The sequence below is a fragment of the Pelobates fuscus genome, chromosome 1 (assembly GCF_036172605.1).
Source record: "Pelobates fuscus isolate aPelFus1 chromosome 1, aPelFus1.pri, whole genome shotgun sequence".
NCBI classification, from domain to species: domain Eukaryota; kingdom Metazoa; phylum Chordata; class Amphibia; order Anura; family Pelobatidae; genus Pelobates; species Pelobates fuscus.
Window position 1 is genome coordinate 307250334 of NC_086317.1, and position 21775 is coordinate 307272108.

Consider the following 21775-nt stretch of genomic DNA (forward strand, 5'->3'; position numbering starts at 1 on the left):
CAGGGGGGATAAACTGTATTGTATGGAAACATGCGGGAGGGGACTGGGTGTAGGGAGGGAGGGAGGAAAGGGGGTCTCTGGCAGTGATTGTGTGATGATCTGATAAGGGGACTAACCCTGGCCGGTGGGTCATTACACACAGCGGACGAGATCTGTCCGGACATGGTGAGTGACTGAGTGTGGGGCTGACTGCACTCAGCGGCACAATGGGAAGCTGTGGGGAGAGATGTGAGTGAGCTGAGAGAGCATTATCACGCAGATAGTCAGATCCTATGGTAGTGGGTTACAGGGTGAGATGAGTGAGGTCTGTGTGTTGGCAGAAGAACAGGGTAAGGTGAGTAAGGTTGGTGTGCTGGCTGTACAGCAGGGTAAGGTGAGTAAGGTTGGTGTGCTGGCTGTACAGCAGGGTAAGGTGAGTAAGGTTGGTGTGCTGGCTGTACAGCAGGGTAAGGTGAGTAAGGTTGCTGTGCTGGCTGTACAGCAGGGTAAGGTGAGTAAGGTTGCTGTGCTGGCTGTACAGCAGGGTAAGGTGAGTAAGGTTGCTGTGCTGACTGTAGAACAGGGTAAGGTGAGTGAGGTTGTGTGTTGGAGTTCTTGTTCAGTGCTGTATGTTAGAAAGATGCACTGTCTCAGGTTAAGATGTATGGGGCAGGGTTCTGTGCTGTCTCTAGTAGTATAAATGGGGTGCCAGTCTTGGCCATCACTGGTATAATAAACACAGCTACTATCAATGAACATGACACTCCTGGTCTCCCCTGAGTGACCATGGTGATATCTTGAGTAGAGTGACTGGCTGTATGAGTACCCAGTGTGGGATAAGTAATTACCTAACCCAGGGGTAGGCAACCTTCGGCTCTACAGATGTTGTGGACTACATCTCCCTTGATGCTTTGCCAGCAATATGGCTGTAAAAGCATTATGGGAGATGTAGTCCAAAACATCTGTAGAGCCGAAGGTTGCCTACCCCTGACCTAACCCATATTTCTCTCCCATTTGCAGCCATTCCTTGTGCTGGGCATTTTGGCATGTGAGGGTGGCAGTGCTCTGCAGGATGTGGCTGAAGCCAGAGGAGGTGCTGCTGAAAAATGCCCTGCGACTTTGGGTGACTCACAAGTCCAACCAATACTTCATCCTGCAGCGGCGCAGGGGACATGGAGATAGTACTGCCAGGTTCACTGGTGAGTGCCCTCAGCTGCAATCGCTGATATTCCGCTCACAAAACTAGCTTATTGTCACTATAGGTTTTCTAATGCTCAGCAGACCCCTAATTACATTACACACTGTACCAGAGGCCACTAAATGGCGGTAAATCTTTTTTTTTTTTTTTTAAATCTGTACCCTTCGTGGTTGACATTAATGCATATAACCTCATATCAATCAATACAAAAGCTTTTAGCCGTAAAAAACAAACAAACAAAAAAACCCAACAAAACGTGTAAGTGTATAACTAACAACTTTAATGGCTTAACAATGTCCCCAACAGAACAATATACATACCTTGTCTATCCAAAGTTGGTTGGTAACATAGCACACATGCTAGGATTTTATTTGATTAAGATAACATGCCTACTTTGAGAAATCAGAGTGGATATTACATTTAAGGTTAAAATAGCCAAATTGGACAAAAGGTCAGCTATGCTTCCATTTTGGTTACTTTGGCTTTGCATTGAAATTTACGTTGATTTCTCAGTTTAGTGAATAACTCTGCCAATGTTAAATTTAAAACGGTTAGATAATGTTGGTTTGGATGATTAAATAACCGTAAGTTGTAATCCAAATTAACATTTAGCTAAGCAAAAATTTGTGTGATATAAAAAGTGTTAAAAATATGCCAATTCAAAGCTATTTAGTTTAATGTATAACTTGGAGGAAAGACAAGACAGGGGGGATATTTTAGAAACATTTAAATACATAAAGGGAATCAACACAGTAAAGGAGGAGACTATATTTAAAATAAGAAACTACCACAACAAGAGGGGCAAAGGTTTAAAAATATCAGGAAGTATTACTTTACTGAGAGGGTAGTGGACGCATGGAATAGCCTACAAGCCGAAGTGGTAGAGGTTAACACAGTGAGTGAGTTTAAGCATGCGTGGGATAGGCATAAGGCTATCCTAACTATAAGATAAGACCAGGGACTAATGAAAGTAATTAGAAAATTGGGCAGACTAGATGGGCCGAATGGTTCTTATCTGCCGTCACATTCTATTTTTAATGTAATGCAGGTTACTACTGTGGTTATAGTGAATGTCTACACAGACTGGTGCCCTTGCAATGTCTTGTTTATTTAGTGTTAGTATAAAGATTTACCACAGTATAATCAAATTTATGACATCTTGGTTTTGTTGATAACTGGATATTGTGAGCTAAAAGAAAATGTAGGCATTTTGTGCAGGAATTAATGCTAAATAAGATATTAACCAAAATACTGACAGGGGACCTTCTATGTGTGGTAGAGTAGGTCACATTTGATGGGTGTTAATGTAGTTTTGTAAATGTATTTTTATAGCTTTAAAATGTATTCTAGTGGTGCATGTCCGTCAATATGGTTTGCTGCTAAAATGAACAAATAATTGTTGTATGTAAATCAATGGCCTATTTTAATGAGTTTTACAGACTACTGCCATTTTCCCATGTTATTGAATCTTGTAGGGTCTTTTTTTGTTTAAGTGTTAGCAGCAAATGCTAAGAAATTATCATGTATTTACGTTTCAATTACTGAGAATCTATTATAAATACTGTATTTTATTTACTGCCTGTAGCTTGTGCATGTAGACCTTCCTGTCAAGCTGTATGGCTCTTCTCTATGTCAGACGTTTGTAGAAACCTTTAAACCTTGTTTTAGTTAATGAATGTACTTAATTCTCTTCCATGCGTCAGGCCAATAATGGTACAATAGACCATAATTACATTATAATGGAGGCATTTTTTTTATATTCATAGATTGAGTTTTCCGAAACATACATTAAGCACAAATGCATTGAGATGAATATAATGAATTTCTAATACAAGAAGGGGGGGGATATGTGAACAAAACAAAGGAAAACCATTTCCAGATTACATCAATACATCTCTTAAACTGCAGGTTCAACACTGTAGGGTGCCTATAACCTGGTCTTCGGATTAGGAAATGGTGTAAGCAGCGCAGCTTGTTTGTTATTATTCATTTTTTATTAATCCACGTTGGCATTTCGTGGAGCATCATCTGACATTCCCCTCCCTCCAGGCTTGCAACTGCCCCTTCTCAGTTGAGAACCTCCTTTCCTCGCCTCTCACATCCGAAACAACGGGTTTTCTCCAGTGTTCAGCATTGTACATGATGGTTCCCTATGTCTTTCCTTTGTTTTTAGTTAGGAAGTTAAAGGGACACTGTAGTCACATAAAACAACTTTAACTTAATGAAGCAGTTTTAGTGTAGAAATCATGCATCTAAAGTCTCACTGCACAATTCTCTGCCACAATTTGTTTATGCCCATGTAGCCCTAACCACACCTCCCATGGCTGTCACTGACAGCCTGAAAACCATGAAAACAAAATGGTTTAATTTTCCATCGGATGTACTACTATTAAAGTTTTTTTTTTTTTTTTTAATTTTTTTTTTTTTTTTTATCTCCTGCTCTGTAAATTGAACTTTAATTGCATGCAGGAGGCTTCTGCAGGGTCTAGTAAGCTATTAACAAAGCAGGAGATAAGAAATTCTAAATTAAACAGAATTTTCAATAAAGGAAGTGTAAACATTAGATTACTTTTTACAGGAAGTGTTTAGGAAGGCTGCGTCCCATGCAGGGAGGTGTGACTAGGGCTGTATAAACAAAGTGATTTAACTCCTAAATGACAGAGAATTGAGCAGTGAGCGTGCAGGAGCATTATATATACAACAAAGCTGTTTCATTACGCTAAAGTTGTTTTGGTGAGTATAGTGTCCCTTTTAAGCTAGGGTTGCCAGTTTACCTCAAATTTTAATTTTTGTATATGTGAATCAATTGATTGTTTTTCAGAAAATTAGTAGAGGTTAATTTTTTCTAGGAGTTGTGAGAGGGTGGAGCATATGTTTTCTTTTCAGTGTGATGCAATTTAGGTCCTGGCAGCCAGGATGACAAGTGCAGCTACCTGCCCATGAGCATGTGAAACAAATGTAGGAAATGCTAAAACCAAACAGGCGGTCGGTGTGATGGGAAAGTTCTTAAACTCTAGTGACAACAGTAGTATAGCTACTTTATTCCATAGTGGTCTAATCCTGGAAAACTCCCACCATACGTGTATCATTGTGCCCTGATTGCTGCATATCTAACAATATGATGGTTAATGGAGACATGACCATGCACAAGCTCATTATTGCAGTTATTACATTACTGTGTCTTCTCAGCTGTAAACTTTCTTTCAACTTCGTTATCTATTTATTTTATTGTTACTATATATAAGCATTTTTCATGTGAAAATAACCTTTTTTATATACATTTCCTTCTCTATGTGAGTTTGTACAAGCAGACAATGTACAGCCAGTTAGAGTTCATATTCCAAACATTTTTTCTTCACATAAATAATTTTGAAGCAACAATCCCAACAGATTATTATTAAAATACACACATATATATATATATTTTTTTTTTATTGAAAACATAAAACAAGGAAGAATAGATCTAGGTAAGATTAAAATTGGTTATAAGCTAATTTTAGCCTGGTTCCAGTTCTGCTGTAAATTATTCACAGTAAATTATGACCCTTTTAGTTTAAAGTAAAATTATTTTAAATGTGTTCTGGATACCAATGAATGCCTCTTCAAGAATGGTTGAGAATAATATTATTATTATTATTAAAGAAACACTATAGTGCCAGGAAAGCAAACTTGTTTTCCTGGGACTATAGGGTCTTTGGGTCCCCCTCACCCTCAGGGTCCCACTCCCGCCGGGCTCTAGGGGGAGGAAGGGGTTAAACAATTACCTTTCTCCAGCGCCGGGCTCCCTCGGCGCTGGGGACTCTCCTCCCTCTTCCGACGTCCTCTGCCGAATGCGCATGCACATTCAATCAGTCCATAGAAAAACATTTCTCAATGCTTTCCTATGGACGTTGGCGTCTTCTCACTGTGAAAATCACAGTGAGAAGCGCGGAAGCGCCTCTGGCGGCTGTCAATGAGACAGCCACTAGAGCAGTGATGGCGAACCTTTTTGAGCACGAGTGCCCAAACCGCAATACATGCCAACTTTTTTTCCCTCAAAGTGCCAACATGGCAAATAAACCTGAATTCTGAGGTTTACGTTTAGAAAAAACTACTCGTACAGTTAACAACTTTTGTTTTAAAAGAAGAACACAACAGAGTTAAATTATACAAATATAAATAAATGATATAAATTAAGCTTATATTTATTAGTATCTCCAACAAATGCAATACATACACACAGACTGCTGAACACATTCACACACCAACTGCTTAATACATAATACACACCGACACACAGACAGACGTTAAATACAGTGTGTGTTAAATACACACACAGTCCGCTAAATACACACACACACAAACACGCACACAGTCTGCTGAATACACGCACACTGCTGAATACATACACACACACTGCTGAGTACACAGTCTGCTGAATACACACACACACACTGCTGAGTACGCACGCAGTCAGGTGAATACACACGCAGTCAGCTGAATATGCACACACACACACACACTGCTGAATACATAAAGAATGCTGAACACACATATACTGCATTGAGGGGTGCAGTGTATGTGTTTGTGTGTAGTGCTGTGTGTTTGTGAGAGGTGCTGTGTGTGGGGGGGTAGGGGTGCTGTGTGTGTGGGGGGGTAGGGGTGCTGTGTGTGTGGGGGGGTAGGGGTGCTGTGTGTGTGGGGGGGTAGGGGTGCTGTGTGTGTGGGGGGGTAGGGGTGCTGCGTGTGTGGGGGGGTAGGGGTGCTGTGTGTGGGGGGGTAGGGTGCTGTGTGCTTTGGGGAAGGGGTGCTGTGTGTGGGGGGTAGGGGTGCTGTGGGTAGGAGGGGTAGGGGTGCTGTGGGTAGGAGGGGTAGGGGTGCTGGGGCTAGGGGTGCTGGGGCTAGGGGTGCTGGGGCTAGGGGTGCTGGGGCTAGGGGTGCTGGGGGTAGGGGGTAGGGGTGCTGTGGGGGGTAGGGGTGCTGTGGGTAGGGGTACTGTTGGTAGGGGGTAGGGGTGATGTGGGTAAGAGGGGTAGGGGTGCTGTGGATAGGGGGTAGGGGTGCTGGGGGTAGGGGTGCTGGGGGTAGGGGGTAGGGGTGCTGGGGGTAGGGGTGCTGGGGGTAGGGGTGCTGGGGTGCTGTGGGTAGGGTAGCTGTGGGTTGGGAGTTAGGGGTGCTGTGGGTAGGAGGGGTAGGGGTGCTGTGGGTAGGAGGGGTAGGGGTGCTGGGGGTCAGGGGGGTAGGGATGCTGGGATTAGGGGGGGTTGGGGTGCTGGGGCTCGGGGTGCTGTGGGTAGGGGGTAGGGGATGCTGTGGGTAGGGGGTTATGGGTGCTGTGGGTAGGAGGGGTAGGGGTCAGGGGGTAGGGATGCTGGGGTTAGGGGGGTAGGGGTGCTGGGGCTAGGGGTGCTGTGGGTAGGGGGGGTAGGGGATGCTGTGGGTAGGGGGTAGGGGTGCTGTGGGTAGGGGTGCTGGGGGTAGGGGTGCTGTGGGTAGGGGGAGGAGTTGAAGATGCATAACATTTAAAAAAAAAAAAAAAAGTTTAAACATGTTAAATACTTATTACATCAGTATCCCCCCTTCCCTTCTTCTTACCTTTGGTGACGGGGAGAGGGGGAACACAGCCATCCCTGGTGGTCCGGTGGTGGTATGCAGGACAGGAGGACAGGTCCTGCAGCTCTCCTGTCCTCCCACGCGATGCTGTGTGGAGCGTTGCCATGGTAAAGCGCGGCAACGCTCCACACAGCTCGCGTAAGGACGGGAGAGCTGCTTCCTCGATCCCTCCCCCTGCTTCCGGACCTCCCGACACGGAAGCAGAGTAGGCACCTGCCGTTTTGGGCAGGCAGGTGCCTACTCTGCAGTGATTGCAAACTTATGGCCGCGTGCCCACAGAGAGGGCCCGGCGTGCCACCTGTGCCACCTGTGGCACGCGTGCCATAGGTTCGCCATCACTGCACTAGAGGCTGGATTAACCCTAATGTAAACATAGCAGTTTCTCTGACACTATGTTTTCAGCTGCAGGGTTAACCCTAGATGGACCTGGCACCCAGACCAGTTCATTGAGCAGAAGTGGTCTGGGTGCCTATAGTGGTCCTTTAAGCTTCAACATATTCCACAGTGCTGTATGAAAGTGTTTTGTTGCGCAAAACTGTAACTGTGGTACAGTTAGTATCTTGGCACACATCTACATGATGTGTGGGGGGGAGGGGGCAATGCTGTGTGTGGTAGGGGAGGGGTGCGGTGCGGTGTGGGGTGGGTGATGTGTGTGTGGTGGGAGGAGTGCTGTGTGTTTTGGGGGTGCTGTCTGTGTGTGTGTGTGTGTGGGGGGGGGGTTCTGATTTGTTTCTCATAAATGAAGTAAGGCAAAGGCAGACAGATAGCATGCGACAGAGTATTAATCATGGTGAAGTATACCAACTAAGACCAGTGTACACTTTTTTATTTTGATTTGTTTTCGCAAAAATCTGTTTAATTTTTTTCTTGTTTGTATGTTTTAGTTGTCTTAAGTTAGCTGTCTCTCCTTTTCTTCCCGCGCATATCACTGCATATTAGGATGGACATGCACAAAACAAAATCTTTATTCTAGGTCCTTCTGTCAAACTCCTCTCCCTAATCATAGCTATGTTAAATCATACAATACTCCATACAAAGTTCTTGTTGGTATAAAGATGCTTTTTTTCCCCTGTCTTAACTAAAATCACTTCCCCATGTTTCTATATTAACAATTTATTTCCTGCAATAGCTAATGTTTTTTTGTTTTGTTTTTTTTTCTGTCTGCAGCATTTTACAGTGGTGGGAATAGTCTTTATATGTATAGTCCTTTTTTAACTGTTTGTTAGTGAATAGCATCCTATAACACTAAAGAGTGCGAGAGAGAAAATGTTGGAAACACAAAACCTGCAAACGAGCTCTGTAATGACTTATCTATATAATAATGAAACCATCATTTTGGCATTTCAATTAGAATACTGAAGTACAAAAAAAACCTCCTGTTCAAACAATTCATCCATTGTGTGTGTCAGTCTGTCTGCATTTAATAAAGCAAGCTCTGTATTACTTTCAGTTTGTTGACAAAGTGATGTTTGACCCAAAATACTTTAGGGAAAGTATACATGATGTATCACATCATTGAAAAGATATCATGATTAAAGATCAACAGTCATCTAAAAATCTGTTGTACCTGTTTTTTTTTTTTAGCTGCCATTTTTATCCACCTTTGGTGAGATGGTCCCCTAACTAACTGTTTATTCTCTATGCTATGTGCTGCTTTACATCTGTTCTGTTTCACTTTTACTACTTCACTTGGCAAACTGGGGGTTTCAGTTACACTGAGAATTGATTAATTTATCTATATCAACTGATTTTTACCTTCTCACTTTGCACCTGCATTTGTTATATCATTAAAAAAAAATATTGTCGTATCATTGGTTACACAGTTTATAACCCCGGCAATCTGTCTTTTTAAGTCTTCATAAAATGCTTTGCTGTCTGCAAAATTATACTTGACCTGTGATGAGTAATCTTGGTACAGAAATATACTGCCTAGGCATCAAAAGAAATATAGCTCCCAAATATCTAGGGCCCAGAGGCTAGCCAACACTGCTGTGGGCTAATTGAATCAGGGGACCTCTATCACCTCGGTCATGATAAACTTATTTTGCTTTTTGTATAGGGAAAATAATGGGTTACTTCTTGGAAGTAATTGCTGAAAACCAGCAAAGATATCCTATTTCATTTTGTGTGGGACTGAATGATTTAAAGAAATTGACAACCCTTTAAGCAGGAACTTCTTCCCAAGTTTTGCTACCATAGCCATCCAAATGTACAGTTTGAGTTCATGGTGAAAAGTTCACTGGCTTTAATTTTGGATATAGATTTTCAGGAGCAATTGTGGCTATAAGAAACATTCTGTTGTTGATATCAAGTTAGACATTAAATTCTTTTACTTGGCTGCACACCGTTCAGAAGCACCTATACAAACATATATGGTGGTGTATATTTTTAGATCGGTTTGGTATATGTTTGCTTCCTTCGAAAAAGGAGATTTACACAGCCCCTGTCCATGTCCCTCCCCATGGATAGGGGCTGACAACAACAGACCAAACAACCTGAGTTTGTAATTCACCTGTAGAGTCCTCTCAAAGTTGCATTGGAATATCACTGTTTTAATGCAGAGCTCTCTTAGAACATACTAATATTTGTTTTGTTTGTTTAAAGCGATACTATAGTCACCAGAACAACTACAACTTACAGTATTTGTTCTGGTGATTAGAATCATTCCCTTCAGGTTTTTACTGTAAACACTGTCTTTTCAGAGAAAATGTCAGGTGTAGCACTAACATTCAGTGTTTCCACCCTCTCCATGGAGACACTGAACATTCCTAGATAGAGATGCATTGATTGAATGCATTTCTATGATGTGATGCTGGTTTGCCTCCGATCCCTGTCCCGCCTCCTTGACTGACCTCATCAGAACTGACCATCTCGGCCAATCCAATGCTTTATATGGGAAATTATTGTGATTGGTTTAGATAATCAATTCTGATGTCAGCCAAGAAGGCGGATTAGTGGCAGAGCCAGTGTTGGAAGTTCAGCGCAGCGCTAGAAAGGTAAATTTTTACAATAGGGTGGTTTAAATAGTGTTTTTAACACTATTGTGTCAGGAATTCAAATTTGTGTTCTTGCCCCTATGATGTTCCTTAAATATATTTGCTGTAGTGTCACAAGGTTTTTGCTTTCTCATAATTCGGTATTGAGTGTACATTTATGTGAAAGAAAACATTAATTCAAACAATTGTAGCATAAGGCTGCAACAATAAAAAAAAAAACCTGATGGTCTGAATACTTTCTGAGTGCACTGCATATCTGGATATAAAATTGTGTGGATCAATATGTAAATGATATTGTCTTTTTAAAATGTAAGTAAACTGAAAAATATTCGTCTTTCTGTTTTGTAGTCATCAGTCTATCAGTGTTTTTGATATTCTGCTGCATTTTAAGTAACGTATAGCCCTGCATTATAAATCCTTCGTATAATTCCTAGAATCCATGGTGATTAAACCATTCTTGTGATTCCCAACTGTAAGTCATATTCTTGGCGTAGGGACAAGGTGACTTCAGTTGTTTTGCCAAAGAATCCTTGAACAGCCTGTAGCTACTCTGTATTACGTTGTTTAATGGTCTCATATCAGTAAAGTGCAATGAAGAGTGTGATTTGCAGATAGAATGGTTATTACTTAGTGGTTCTTTTTATATAAGTAATTCTAAAATTCACTCATTATAGGCCATTGTTATGAGTTATTGCACAAAGTCTAAAATATTGCATCTTTATTTTTGACATGGATAGAGAGGCCTAAAGATCCTTAATAATAAAGTTAATTGGAGCTTGCATTGCACTGTCATCACAAGTGCTCAGTAAATTATGCTCTGTCCTCTATGTGCCTTTGCCCTTCAGCAAAGTAAGACTAGCAGAAACTTTTATAGGTCACATAAGGTGGTGGGCAGTGATTTGAAGCATTTAACATGCCGGGAGTTCCTTTTGAAAACCTACTGCATCATAAAATACTACAATAAGTTTGAAAGCATCAATTCAGTTTGTGCCAAACCATGAATCTTGGTCTTGTTGTAAAACAGACTAAAAGATGGAGGAAAAACAAAAATACATAATTCCTGTTTTTGCAATTGTACAATAGTGTCTTAAAGCGTCCATTTTTTTCCCTTGCTGACCCCAACCTTTCTTAGGGTCTACTAAACCATCCAATACCTGAGGCCAGTACCACTTAAATTTTTTTATATGTTGCTGGTCTCACTGGGTCATCAAACATGTCGCCATCTTGCAGATTCCCTCGAAGTACTCACCGAAAGCCTCCTGCTCTCCTCTCTGCAGGGCATTGGTTCGGTGGATGAGTATAGCCCTGGTGTTCTGGATCTTGTCAGTGCTAGAAGGATGCGAGTATTCAGTGGCCAGCTAAAGATGAAAGTTGACAAATGATGTAAAGCAAGCATGTCAAACTCAAAGGCTAGCATGTGCCAAAAAAACAAGGTTTAAGTTTACGTGGGTTGCAAAAATCTTCAGTTTTCATAGAAATCTAGGTTTATTTAGAAAATTACAGTATAAAAAAAAGTTGCCTAACTGACATTGGACGTCCTAATGCTCGTAGGGCTTCAAAGTAAACAAAAGAGCAAATTTATTTTAAGGAGACGTGCATTTACATATAACCAATGTTTCAGTCCAACTATCTTGACATATTAAGAAACGTTTGGTAATGGGACTAAAATGGTGAATGTATGCTGTTGCACAGCTGTAAAAAACAAATTACGTTATCTTATTTATTTTGAAGTCCTACGAGTGTGTTCTTCACTTTGGCTGAGATCATCAAACTTGATGATGTCAGCCAATCCAATGCTTTGCCATAGGAAGCTAATGTGAATGTGCGGCAAAAAGCTGCACGGCCAACCACATCTCCATGGGGAGCATTCAGCGCCTCCATGCACACCCAATTTAATACACTACTCCTTTCCCCCATTCTAATACATTATCCTCAGATCCAATACACCTCCACCTCCCTCCACTCTAATTGAATACACTGCCCCTTCCTAAAATTAATACACTGCCCCCCTCCCTTCCTCAAATTAATAAACTGCCCCTCCCTCCCTCAAATAAATACACTGGCCCCTCACTCCTCCAAATTAATACACTGGCCCCATGTACCGTTCTTACCTTGGTTGGAGCCCAAAGTGCAGAGATGTTTGCTCACCCTTGCAGATAAACAACCCACAGTAACCAGGTAAGAAGCAGGCAGCGGGCAGGCAGGTCAGGGCAGGCAGCGGAAGGCAATAAGGAAGATCCAGAAGCAGGGGTCACAAGCCAAATCAGTCTTAAGCAACAGGTACATGAAACAGGATACAGACAGAACAGGTCAGGAAAGCTGCAGAGTCCACTCCACGAACTCCAAGTGGCAGTACAGTCAAAAGAGTAGTCGTGGAAAGCCGAAATCGGGGGGAGCCAGAGGTCAGAGTAAACGATAAAATAAGCCCAAAATTAATACACGGGCCTCCTCCCTCAAATTTCACTACACCAGAAGGTACCCCAACTCCTCTTCTCCTACCTTAAGATGAGCTGCCTGTCCTAAAGTTCCAGCTTGTCTCTGTTCAAGCAGGTCAGATGTGTCTCTGGCTTTGCGAGCAGGAGGTAACTGGGAGTGGTCCTGGCCAATCAGCACTTCCTCATATAGATGTATTAATTCAATGCACCTCTATGAAGAAAGTTCAGTGTCTGCATGCAGAGTGTGGAGACACTGTATGGCAGTACTGCACACCTAGCAGCAGTGCTCCAGGAAGCACTTCTAGTAGCTATCTGAGGAGTGGCCAGTGAAGTTAGAACTAGGCTGTAATGTAAACACTGCATTTTCTCTGAAAAGACCGTGTTTACTGCAAAAAGCCCGAAGGGAATGATTCTACTCACCAGAACAAATACAATAAGCTGTAGTTGTTCTGGTGACTCTAGTGTCCCTTTAACAAGATGACAAAGGACAGTGAATCGTAATTTCCAAATTTAAGGCTTTCCCACTTGAACTAATTCAGGTGGGAAGTGCAACATGTGTCAAACAGAATAGTGATGTCATGTGCTCATTTCAAACATCACACTTCCTCTTTATTTCTGTAACTTCTCGTTTTAGTATGGTTCTAAACATACTTTTCATTATGTGTCGGCAACTATTGAGCAAAGCAAACCATAATAAATGTTTAACTTGGCTATTGGGGTGGGAAAAGGTGAGTAAATCACCTTATTACTGGAGGGAAAGCGGGGCCGGCCACCTACACAGCTCTTTTAGAACTATACACGTTTGTATTCCTGACACTATATTGATCCTTTAAATATTTACAGTTATTGAGTGAAGTGTGTTGTTTGCACCTATTGTTTTATATATTTTTAATACATTGGATTAGAGGTAAGTAGCTTTGGGACAGTAGCAGTGGGAGCGCCCCAGTCATCTCTATGGAATATTAACCTCTCCAGCTTGAAAAATAAAGGCCTCAATTTAATATTTTTGGATGAGCTTTTCAAAAGAGACAATATTTTGAAAAATACTTTAATATTTTGATATTACTTTTATACATAGATTTATTGTTTGATATTGTAATATTTATAAGAAATCATTTTAAAAGTGTATCCAAAAATATGAAATCATTTGAAAATCTCATCTAAACATTAATTGCTGGAGGTTTTTAGACTTCCTTTTGATATATCAAGGTCAGTATTTAACTAGGAACAGTATGTAACCAGCACTGCAAGAAATGTCCAGGCGACAAATACTGGTGCCCAGTTAAGTGGTCTATGTGATAAGTAGCATAGTGATACTATAGTTTGCTAACATTATTGTGATGGAATTTCCAACATTTATTATTTTGTTTGCAATCAGTTGTCTGGGGCTCCAGCAAGATTTTCAATGTGCTATACCTTAAACCCTATTTGCCTAACCTAGGCCCAGATAGAGTTTAAATACGTAGGATCTTTATTTAGCTACCTTAGAGTCCCCTCATCCTTACCTTTTGTGTCACTCTACCCCACTCCATCTACCATGTAAGATCATTGAGTAGATGTTGGTCTACCTATTGTACAACGCTGTAATTTGTTGGCGCTTTATAAATAATAATAGGTTTGTTTATGTATTTGTATTCTCATTTTATGTATTATGCTGTACGGAACTATCCCTTTCGTCTCACAGGGCCCTGATAAAGTACACATTTTCTCAAATAGTAGAATTGGCTTCTCTTCCCTCCACTCCCCTTCCTCTTTTCTCTGAACTGAAAGTTGAAGTTGCCATTCTGTGTATTCTGTCTTGGGTTCCCCATGGTTTAGAAAGAGTGGAAGTGTTGCATAGATATGAAAGTGGAAGCCCAATGAGTGTTTGTAAAGCAAATGATTTGACCATTGGAAATTATCACAGATATTCACATTTTGATGGATTCAGTACTGATGTGATTTTAGAGAGAGGTAAAAAAAAGAGGTGCTGGGAGAAAAGTGCAAAGAAGATGCCAAGCACCATAACCACTACAGTGCCATGAAACTTCTCTGCCCTTTGGAAGTAATAAAACCATTTTAGAACAGTCTGACATCTTACCTGGGGTGTTGGACGCCGCTCCCAGCATCCTTTACAGCCTTCATTGGAGCTGGAAGCTATCTGTATACGCTGAACACGGCAGCAGAGCTTAGCTCATTGGCTGTGAGCAATCAACTGATGCTCTAAACCAATGAGCTAGCATTGCACTTCAAGCCTTTTCTCACGAGAGCTAACGGAAGTTCAGAAGAAAGGGCTTCTGGCTGTTGAGAGGTGGTGGTGCCATAAGTCAGACTGTTTGAATATGCTTTGACTTCTTAAAATGGTAGGCACTCCTCGCAACATAACCACTACAAGACACTGTAGTGGTTGGAGTGTTCCTTTAAGCAACGGCATAACATAAATATTTATGACTGCTTGTGTATAAAGTCCAATACAACTTATTGTAATTGCATGAAAAGGGTATCTTTTTAACTGCGGAATTTAAATTGTATGCATAGGAAAGTCCCTAACCTTTTGCTTGACTGTACCTGGCTCATATTTACATTTTCTGTTTAGCATTGGCGAAGACCTGTTTAGACTTCTCCACTAATGGATGTCATTTCTCTGAGTGGTGCATTTTGACATATTGAAATGCTAGGTGTGAAACACTGATTTATGAAAGATAGTATTGTATGATTCTAATTGCTCAGGAGTTAAAGGGAGATCTACTAACCCCCTATGCATTAAAAGGCCAGGACTAATTAAGACTATATGTATATTGCAGATTTAGGTCTTTAGCCACTTCATCTCCTCACTTATGTAGGCATGGGAGTTTGTTATGATTTATGATTGAAATGTTTTCTTCTATGCCTATCTAGTAAGTCTCAGAAGGAGAGAGGATTTCTTTATTTTACTTTAAGTTATCCATCTGTCTACTTTTTATTATTAGGGCTACCAATCTTTTAGACAGTGACCTTTCTCCCTTTAGCACTTTTTCTGGTGCTTAGGTACTAAGTGGAGATTTACTAACAAAAGAGGAAAAGATAAAGTAAAATGCATAGATGTTGTATTGGCACATAGTTTGTCCCTTTAAATCTGTGAGGTGCAGGTTCAACCTCTCTTTTGGAGCAGAAGTACATTTGAAACCTTATGTCGTTCCGCAATAAAATACAGGGAGTTTACCATCTGTTGCTGAACTATATCTCTCATGTGAGTTATACCTGAACAACAGCTAGAAAGCTCTCTGATGCTTACCTCTGCCATAAAACATCTGTGTACAAAAGTTAAGCTTTATTACAGTCTCTGTGGAGTGAATTAAATGGGTTATTTTTTTCCCAATTTGACAGTTTTTATTGTTTTTGTAGAGTAAAACTTGGGATACAGAAGAGAGTGGGGGGGGGGGGGTACATTGTTCGTTCAACACAAATCACACTCTTCCATCGTTTCATTGGTACATTAGGCTTAGTATTACACCACATTATATACACTTTTGTGCCTAGCTAGTCCCTGTAGACCTTCCTTGTATTCAGGGTCTGTGAGCCCATCCGGTGTGTATCAACTTGCTCTCATTATCTACGGCTGATCAACTGCTCTTGGGTGTTGCGTGCTCTGTAACTACGTACGCAGCCTTTTTGTGTGTTTATTTAGGCCCTCCTGTACTCTTCTTCAGGGTGATAGGTGATAAAACCAGATGTGGGGGGGAGCGAGCGAGTTTTCCATGTCATGTCCATCTGCCGCTCAAGTTCTTTGCTACAGTAGGGATCACTTTGTGACTGTAACCTGCAGGGTGGTCCTTTCTAATTTGTCGTCCAATTGAGTCCCATAAGTCCGGGTCCCCTATCCTTTCCTGTGGGTATCTTACCCCTGTGTCCTCCCTGTAACCCGCTTCTGTAGTTTGGTTCGAACTTGTCGTGTGAAACGTGTGTGGAATATCCACTCTAATGCTCTTCGTTATTGTGAGCTTCCCATCTAGTTATGGCCTCCCTGAATCTCTGGTTGTTGCCTTGTGTTTGTCTGGTCACAGCTTCATACCGCAAGTAAGTAGAGATTTGTCTCTTCAGGGTGGGTATTGTCGGTGCTGTAGTAGACTTCCATTCCCTAGCTAGAAGTGTCAGTGCTGCTATGAGGATGTGGAAGGGTCAGGGTTGTCTCACTGTTTAGTCGGGAGCTCATGTTCATGAATAGGAGACATAGTTCTGGAGTTATCGTGACGCTATTGTCTACGTTTGTTTTGATAATGACTCCCACCTCTTCCTAATAGGGTCTAATCTCCTTGCATGTCCACCAAATATGGTACATTGTTCCTACCTCCTCCCCACAACGCCAGCATTGGGTTGATGTTCCCGGGTATATTTTTGCAAGTCTTGTCGGTACCATGTACCTCCTATAATACACCTTCCTCATCAGTTCTAAGTGCGATGTGCAGGTAGACCTCCCCTTGTATGCTGTGAGTGCTTTTGACCATTGTGTTGCATCGAACGTTTTCCCCAGATCTGCCTGCCAGGCTACCCTGAATCTATCCGGATGAGCCGGATTGGGTTCCATTAGAAGTGAATAACACAATGAGATCGTCCCCTTCTTATGTTTGGGATTCAGACATGTTTGCTCAAACTTTGTAAGTGTGCTTGGGTCCTCTTTAGTGGGTGTCTGGGATCCAAGCATAGATTTAATTTGTAGGTATGGGAATATGAGTTTAGGGGGTAGCCGGAACCTGTCTTGGAACATGGGGAATGGTAGTATGTTATGCGCTTCTACTATGTCTTTTATGTGTGTGCAACCCCTCTGGGACCATTCTCTATGTGCCAAGGTGTCATTGACCACGGTTAAGCTAGACAGTGGCGCCGCTGGCGACCACGGTGCCAGGGATGTGAGTACGTCTTTAGCCCTGTCCCATGTCCTCAACATGGTTTTTGTGGTTTGTAGCATGTTATGTTGTATTGGCCTCATCTGCCTGGGCACCCAAAGTAGCTGTCTGATTGTGGTTCCCTGTATCCAGTGGTCCTCTATGTCTATCCACTGCGGCGGGGAGCCTCTTGTTTGCATTTCCAACACTGGCGCCAGTAATGTCGCCTGGTAGTAGGACCTGATTTACAGGGTTATTTTAAGCAATCTGTACATTGCTTGATTTCACGTTTTGCCTGTTAAATATTATCTTTTCTCCTCCTGTAATCTCTGCTGTAGGATCTTAAAACTCTGTAACACATTTAGCACTTACTAACCTGTAAACGCATGAATATGTATTATTAACATGAACAGTTTTCCAAGTAGACGGTGAATGTTTGCAAATCTTCAGAATTCCAAACACGGTATGCAACATGAAACGTAACATTTTTGCAGTTTACCTGTCATGGTACTCACTACTTAAATTGAAATGAGGGATATTTAAAATTCATGTGTATATATTGTGCTACAAGAAATGCTAATCACATGTGGAATTTTAAATGAATACTCTATAAAAAACTATTTGGCCCCTCACAGCCTGTCAATCAGTACTCAACACAGAGCTTCAAGCCAAAGACTGAATGATGGAAAGAGAAGGAGAACCCTGCTACATGTGGTTCTCCTGCTCACTGTTACAATACTATTCCCCCAGCAAGCCTCTAGGTAGATAAGACACATTGACGTAGATGTGTTAGAAGTGAAGCTACACTTAAGCATATTTAGGGAGGACTATTGTGCATTGGGTCCCAAAGCAAGCTATTTGCAGCAGAGATGGGCATAAAAGCATGCTGGATCAATGAGCAGAAAATATAAGTACAACTATAGACCATACATTTATAATTTATCTTTATAATACTGACTTAGGAGCTGTTATGGTTACAGCTGAGCCTGTCATGACAGGTTGACAACCTGTTCCATGTACCTCCTAGTCTTTTTGCTGCAGCTCGTCTTTAGACCTAGAATAATGTTTAGGGTTATTCTGGAAACAATGCTGGTAAGTACTTAATAAATGGTTTTTTTCCCCCCCAATAAATGTTGGGGGTGGGGACTGCTTCTGCATTTTCAACATGTGCTAGTATATCAGACCTTACTTTTCCTGAACAATGTATGTGTACACATGCGTTTGGCAGGGGATCTTGAGTAGGACCGTGAAACAGTGTTGATATTTTTTGTTAGATTCTAACAAGGAAATAACACTTACTGCTGTGTTTCCTGAGATGGTAATTGCTATTCTTCACAATACATTGCAGGTCCCTCTGGCAGCAAGAACAGTGACATTCCTAGATGTGTTTGTTTTCTTTTCTTTGTAGAACTTGTGTATTTATTGGCTTCTACTCCAAACTTAAATTTTACATTCTGGCCTACCAGTCTAGCTACAACACTGTCCATTTTCAAAATTACAATTTTTTAAAAAAATTTTTATGTCTATGTGGGTAAGGTACATTAAATGATTTTACTGCTATTGTCTGTCCCTTTATTAGGTTGTTTTGTTCTTCTGCGCTTCTTCTCTCCAATTTTTCTCTGACTGTCTCTTTCCTTCATCACCTTGAAGAGATCTGTTGACCATCTATCCACTGATGCTTGCATGCAGTGTGATCAGTGACTAGTAATGGGAAAATACATCAATACAAATGTAGGACATGTGTAAAGAAATTATATGGGGCATAGACAAAAAATGCAGTAAAATGTTTGCTACCATTGAGGACTTGCAAATAAAGGTAGCCACTGGGGACACCCCTCCAAAATTCTGTCCATACATGACATGATGCTGATTGGCTGCTCTGTAAGACACAGACCAAAGATGGAGAATTTGCATTCTCAGGATAAATACTGTGGTTTTGGGGTGCAGAAATATCTCCTATCCTCCCTTAATTGACCCATGCCCTAAATGTCAAAATGTGTGCTGCAAACCTTAAACGTGTATGTAAAGCAAATGACTAGGATATGCTTTCACGTGTTCTTATTCTATTAGAAAAGACTCCTTTGTTTGTTGTTTTCAATCCAGAGTGCATGCCAATGGAAGGGCTAATCCAGGCATGCAATCTGTTCCAAATGGAAAGTCCCTTTCAGGTTTAATAGTACAAGGCACAATAGGAATCATGATGTAGGGCCTGTGTACTTTCCTTTAAAGGGACAATAAGAACCTAATTCTGATTAAAGCATTCAGAGTCCATGTTTCCATTAACTTCCAAAAAAACATGTTTCCATTAGTAAAGGACATGCCATTTAGCATCGACATGGCTCCATGTCATCATGAAATGAAAAAAGAAAACCTGTTCAAACTAATAAGGAACACTCCAGGTACCAAAACCATTATAGTTTGCTGCCGTGGTTATGGTGCGAGGAGTGCCCTGGTTCATCCCCCATTAGAAGTAGAAGTCAAACCATTTTTAAACATTATGATTTCTTACTTAGTGTCAGGGTACCTGTAGTCTCTACCTCTGATAAGTGGAGAGACTTAGACGTTTTCCCGTCCAGAAGGGCTGTTTCCTCCCTTCCTCGCGGTTCCTCCGGTCGGTTACACGCCGGCCGCGAGGGATCCACGCCCTTTTATGACGTGACGCTCAGTAGCCGACGTCAGGACGCCAAGCTTGCTCGACCTGTCACTCAAACCCTGAACACGAACCAGGACTCGTCGGGGGTGTGATTACCTCCTAGAACCGGGGTATTTAATAGAGCTTCCCGCTTTTGCTCATTGCCCTGTCGTGGTTCTAGCCAGTCTAGTCACTCAGTGCTCTTGTATGTCTATTGTCTCTTTGGTTCTGACCCGGCTTGTTTGTATTACTCTGCTTATCTCTGTTATCCTTTGACCCGGCTTGTCTCTCGCTTACCTGTCTTCTCGTTCCCTCGACCTCGGCTTGTCTCTGACCATTCTCTACTTACTCCTTACGTTAAGTCCGGCCATTCTAAGGTCCGGTATACGTACCTACTACACTTTGTACTCTGCGTGTTGGATCCCTGTCCCGATCCTGACACTTAGGGCCCTTTGGCTACTTCTCCATACCTCCGTTACCATCCCTCGATAGCCAAATGTTACTCACCAGGAACTATTATTGTTGGCTGAAAACATCATCTGATTGCTCAGCATTGCCAGAGGCATGACTATAGTATTTGGCACGTAGGCATATTTATCCTTTTTAAGCTAACCTGAAACGTAAGCACTTCCCCATCATCCAAAATCCTTTTGTTGGCTTCATCTACTTCCCTGTGTCTGTGTGAATGTAGTTTAATTGTGTGTAGTCTGTGTGCTTCCTGATGTGTATTAGTGTTTTACCAGGAGTTGACTCATCAATGCATTTTGGTCTTCCCTGTTAACCACATTCCGTCATTGTGTCTTCTACTTATGCCACTCTGTCTCTCCACCAATTAATCTTCCACCTCAGTCTCCCCACCAATTACGGTGAAGAGACGTCTCCCTCCTTTGTATCTCCCCAAATGTTTTTATTCATATATTTATGGCTTTCCACCCATTCATTACCACGTGTAGTTCCCTCTTCTCTTGGCCTCTCCCCCACTTGTGCATCCTACCCTATCTCCCCACTTAGTTTTTTCCCCCCTATAATTTTATCTCTCTCTTGCCCTAATTCCACTCTGTTAGCATTAGTGATATGCATCAAAGCTTTGTAGCCCACAATGAGAAGTACTTGAAAGACTGACAGGCGAGCTGCTACGACAACAGGTATAACCTTATATACAACTTTATCAGAAATTGAGAGTTTAGGTAAAGTACAGATGTACTTATGTGTGACCACCTTGAGCACAGATATTCAGAAAAATCATGTTTCATCATTTTTTCATCATCATTTTTTTCCGTGGGGAAAAGCAAGGGAGAGGAGATATACACTGTTTTAATAAAAAAGCAAATCTCTCTCTCTCTCTCTCTCTCTCTCTCTCTCTATATATATATATATATATATATTTGCTTTAATATGACCCCCTCCCCCCCCCATACACAATAAACACATTTACACACACACTGCACCTCTCACACAAACACACACACTGCAACCCTCACACACTACATTCTTGACATATGCCCTCCTATGCACACACTAGATCCCCTGTAAGCAAACACATACTACATTCCGTAAATACACATACACTACAGCCCCTATGCACACACTCACTACATTCCCTATACACACATACTCTCTACAGCCCCTAGCCACACATATAACACCACAACTAAAACTGACCTACTTACACAAGACACCACACCATAATCAGCTCATTCTACACAAACGCAATTCCACAAGCAGACTTCAAACAAATGCGCAGTACGTCTTCCTGGCCATTTTGCCCTCTGATATCCCACTTATGCAAACACCAAAGATAGGATTGGGGGATTTGCTAACCCTTATCTCCCATACCCAGTTTTCAGTATCATTTGTGCATTATGCCTGCACGGTGTTCGAGTATCTTATTTGGGAAACCGCATTTTTTTTGTTCCTGGTGGGGAATATTCTTTCTTTATATCCAGTCGGGCCTTTTTTGCCGTTCCCAGATACTTTGCTGTGCATTTGAATATATATATACAAAAAGAGATGGCTGCACTCACGGATATTCCTTAAAACTTCGCTTTTATTCGGTTCCATAAAATAGATCAACGTTTCAGTCCAACATGTGGACTTTCATC

General features: G+C 41.6%; 1 protein-coding gene across 2 annotated transcripts in view; it reads left to right on the plus strand.

The window, feature by feature from the left end:
• TBC1D8 (TBC1 domain family member 8) overlaps positions 1–21775 on the plus strand; it is an 82223-nt gene that overhangs the window by 230 nt on the left and 60218 nt on the right. For both annotated transcript variants that reach the window (XM_063458391.1, XM_063458400.1), the window contains exon 2: positions 1000–1178. In XM_063458391.1, the coding sequence (XP_063314461.1) occupies positions 1052–1178 (127 nt within the window). In that variant the 5' untranslated portion in view covers positions 1000–1051. The remainder of the gene's footprint in view (positions 1–999; positions 1179–21775) is intronic.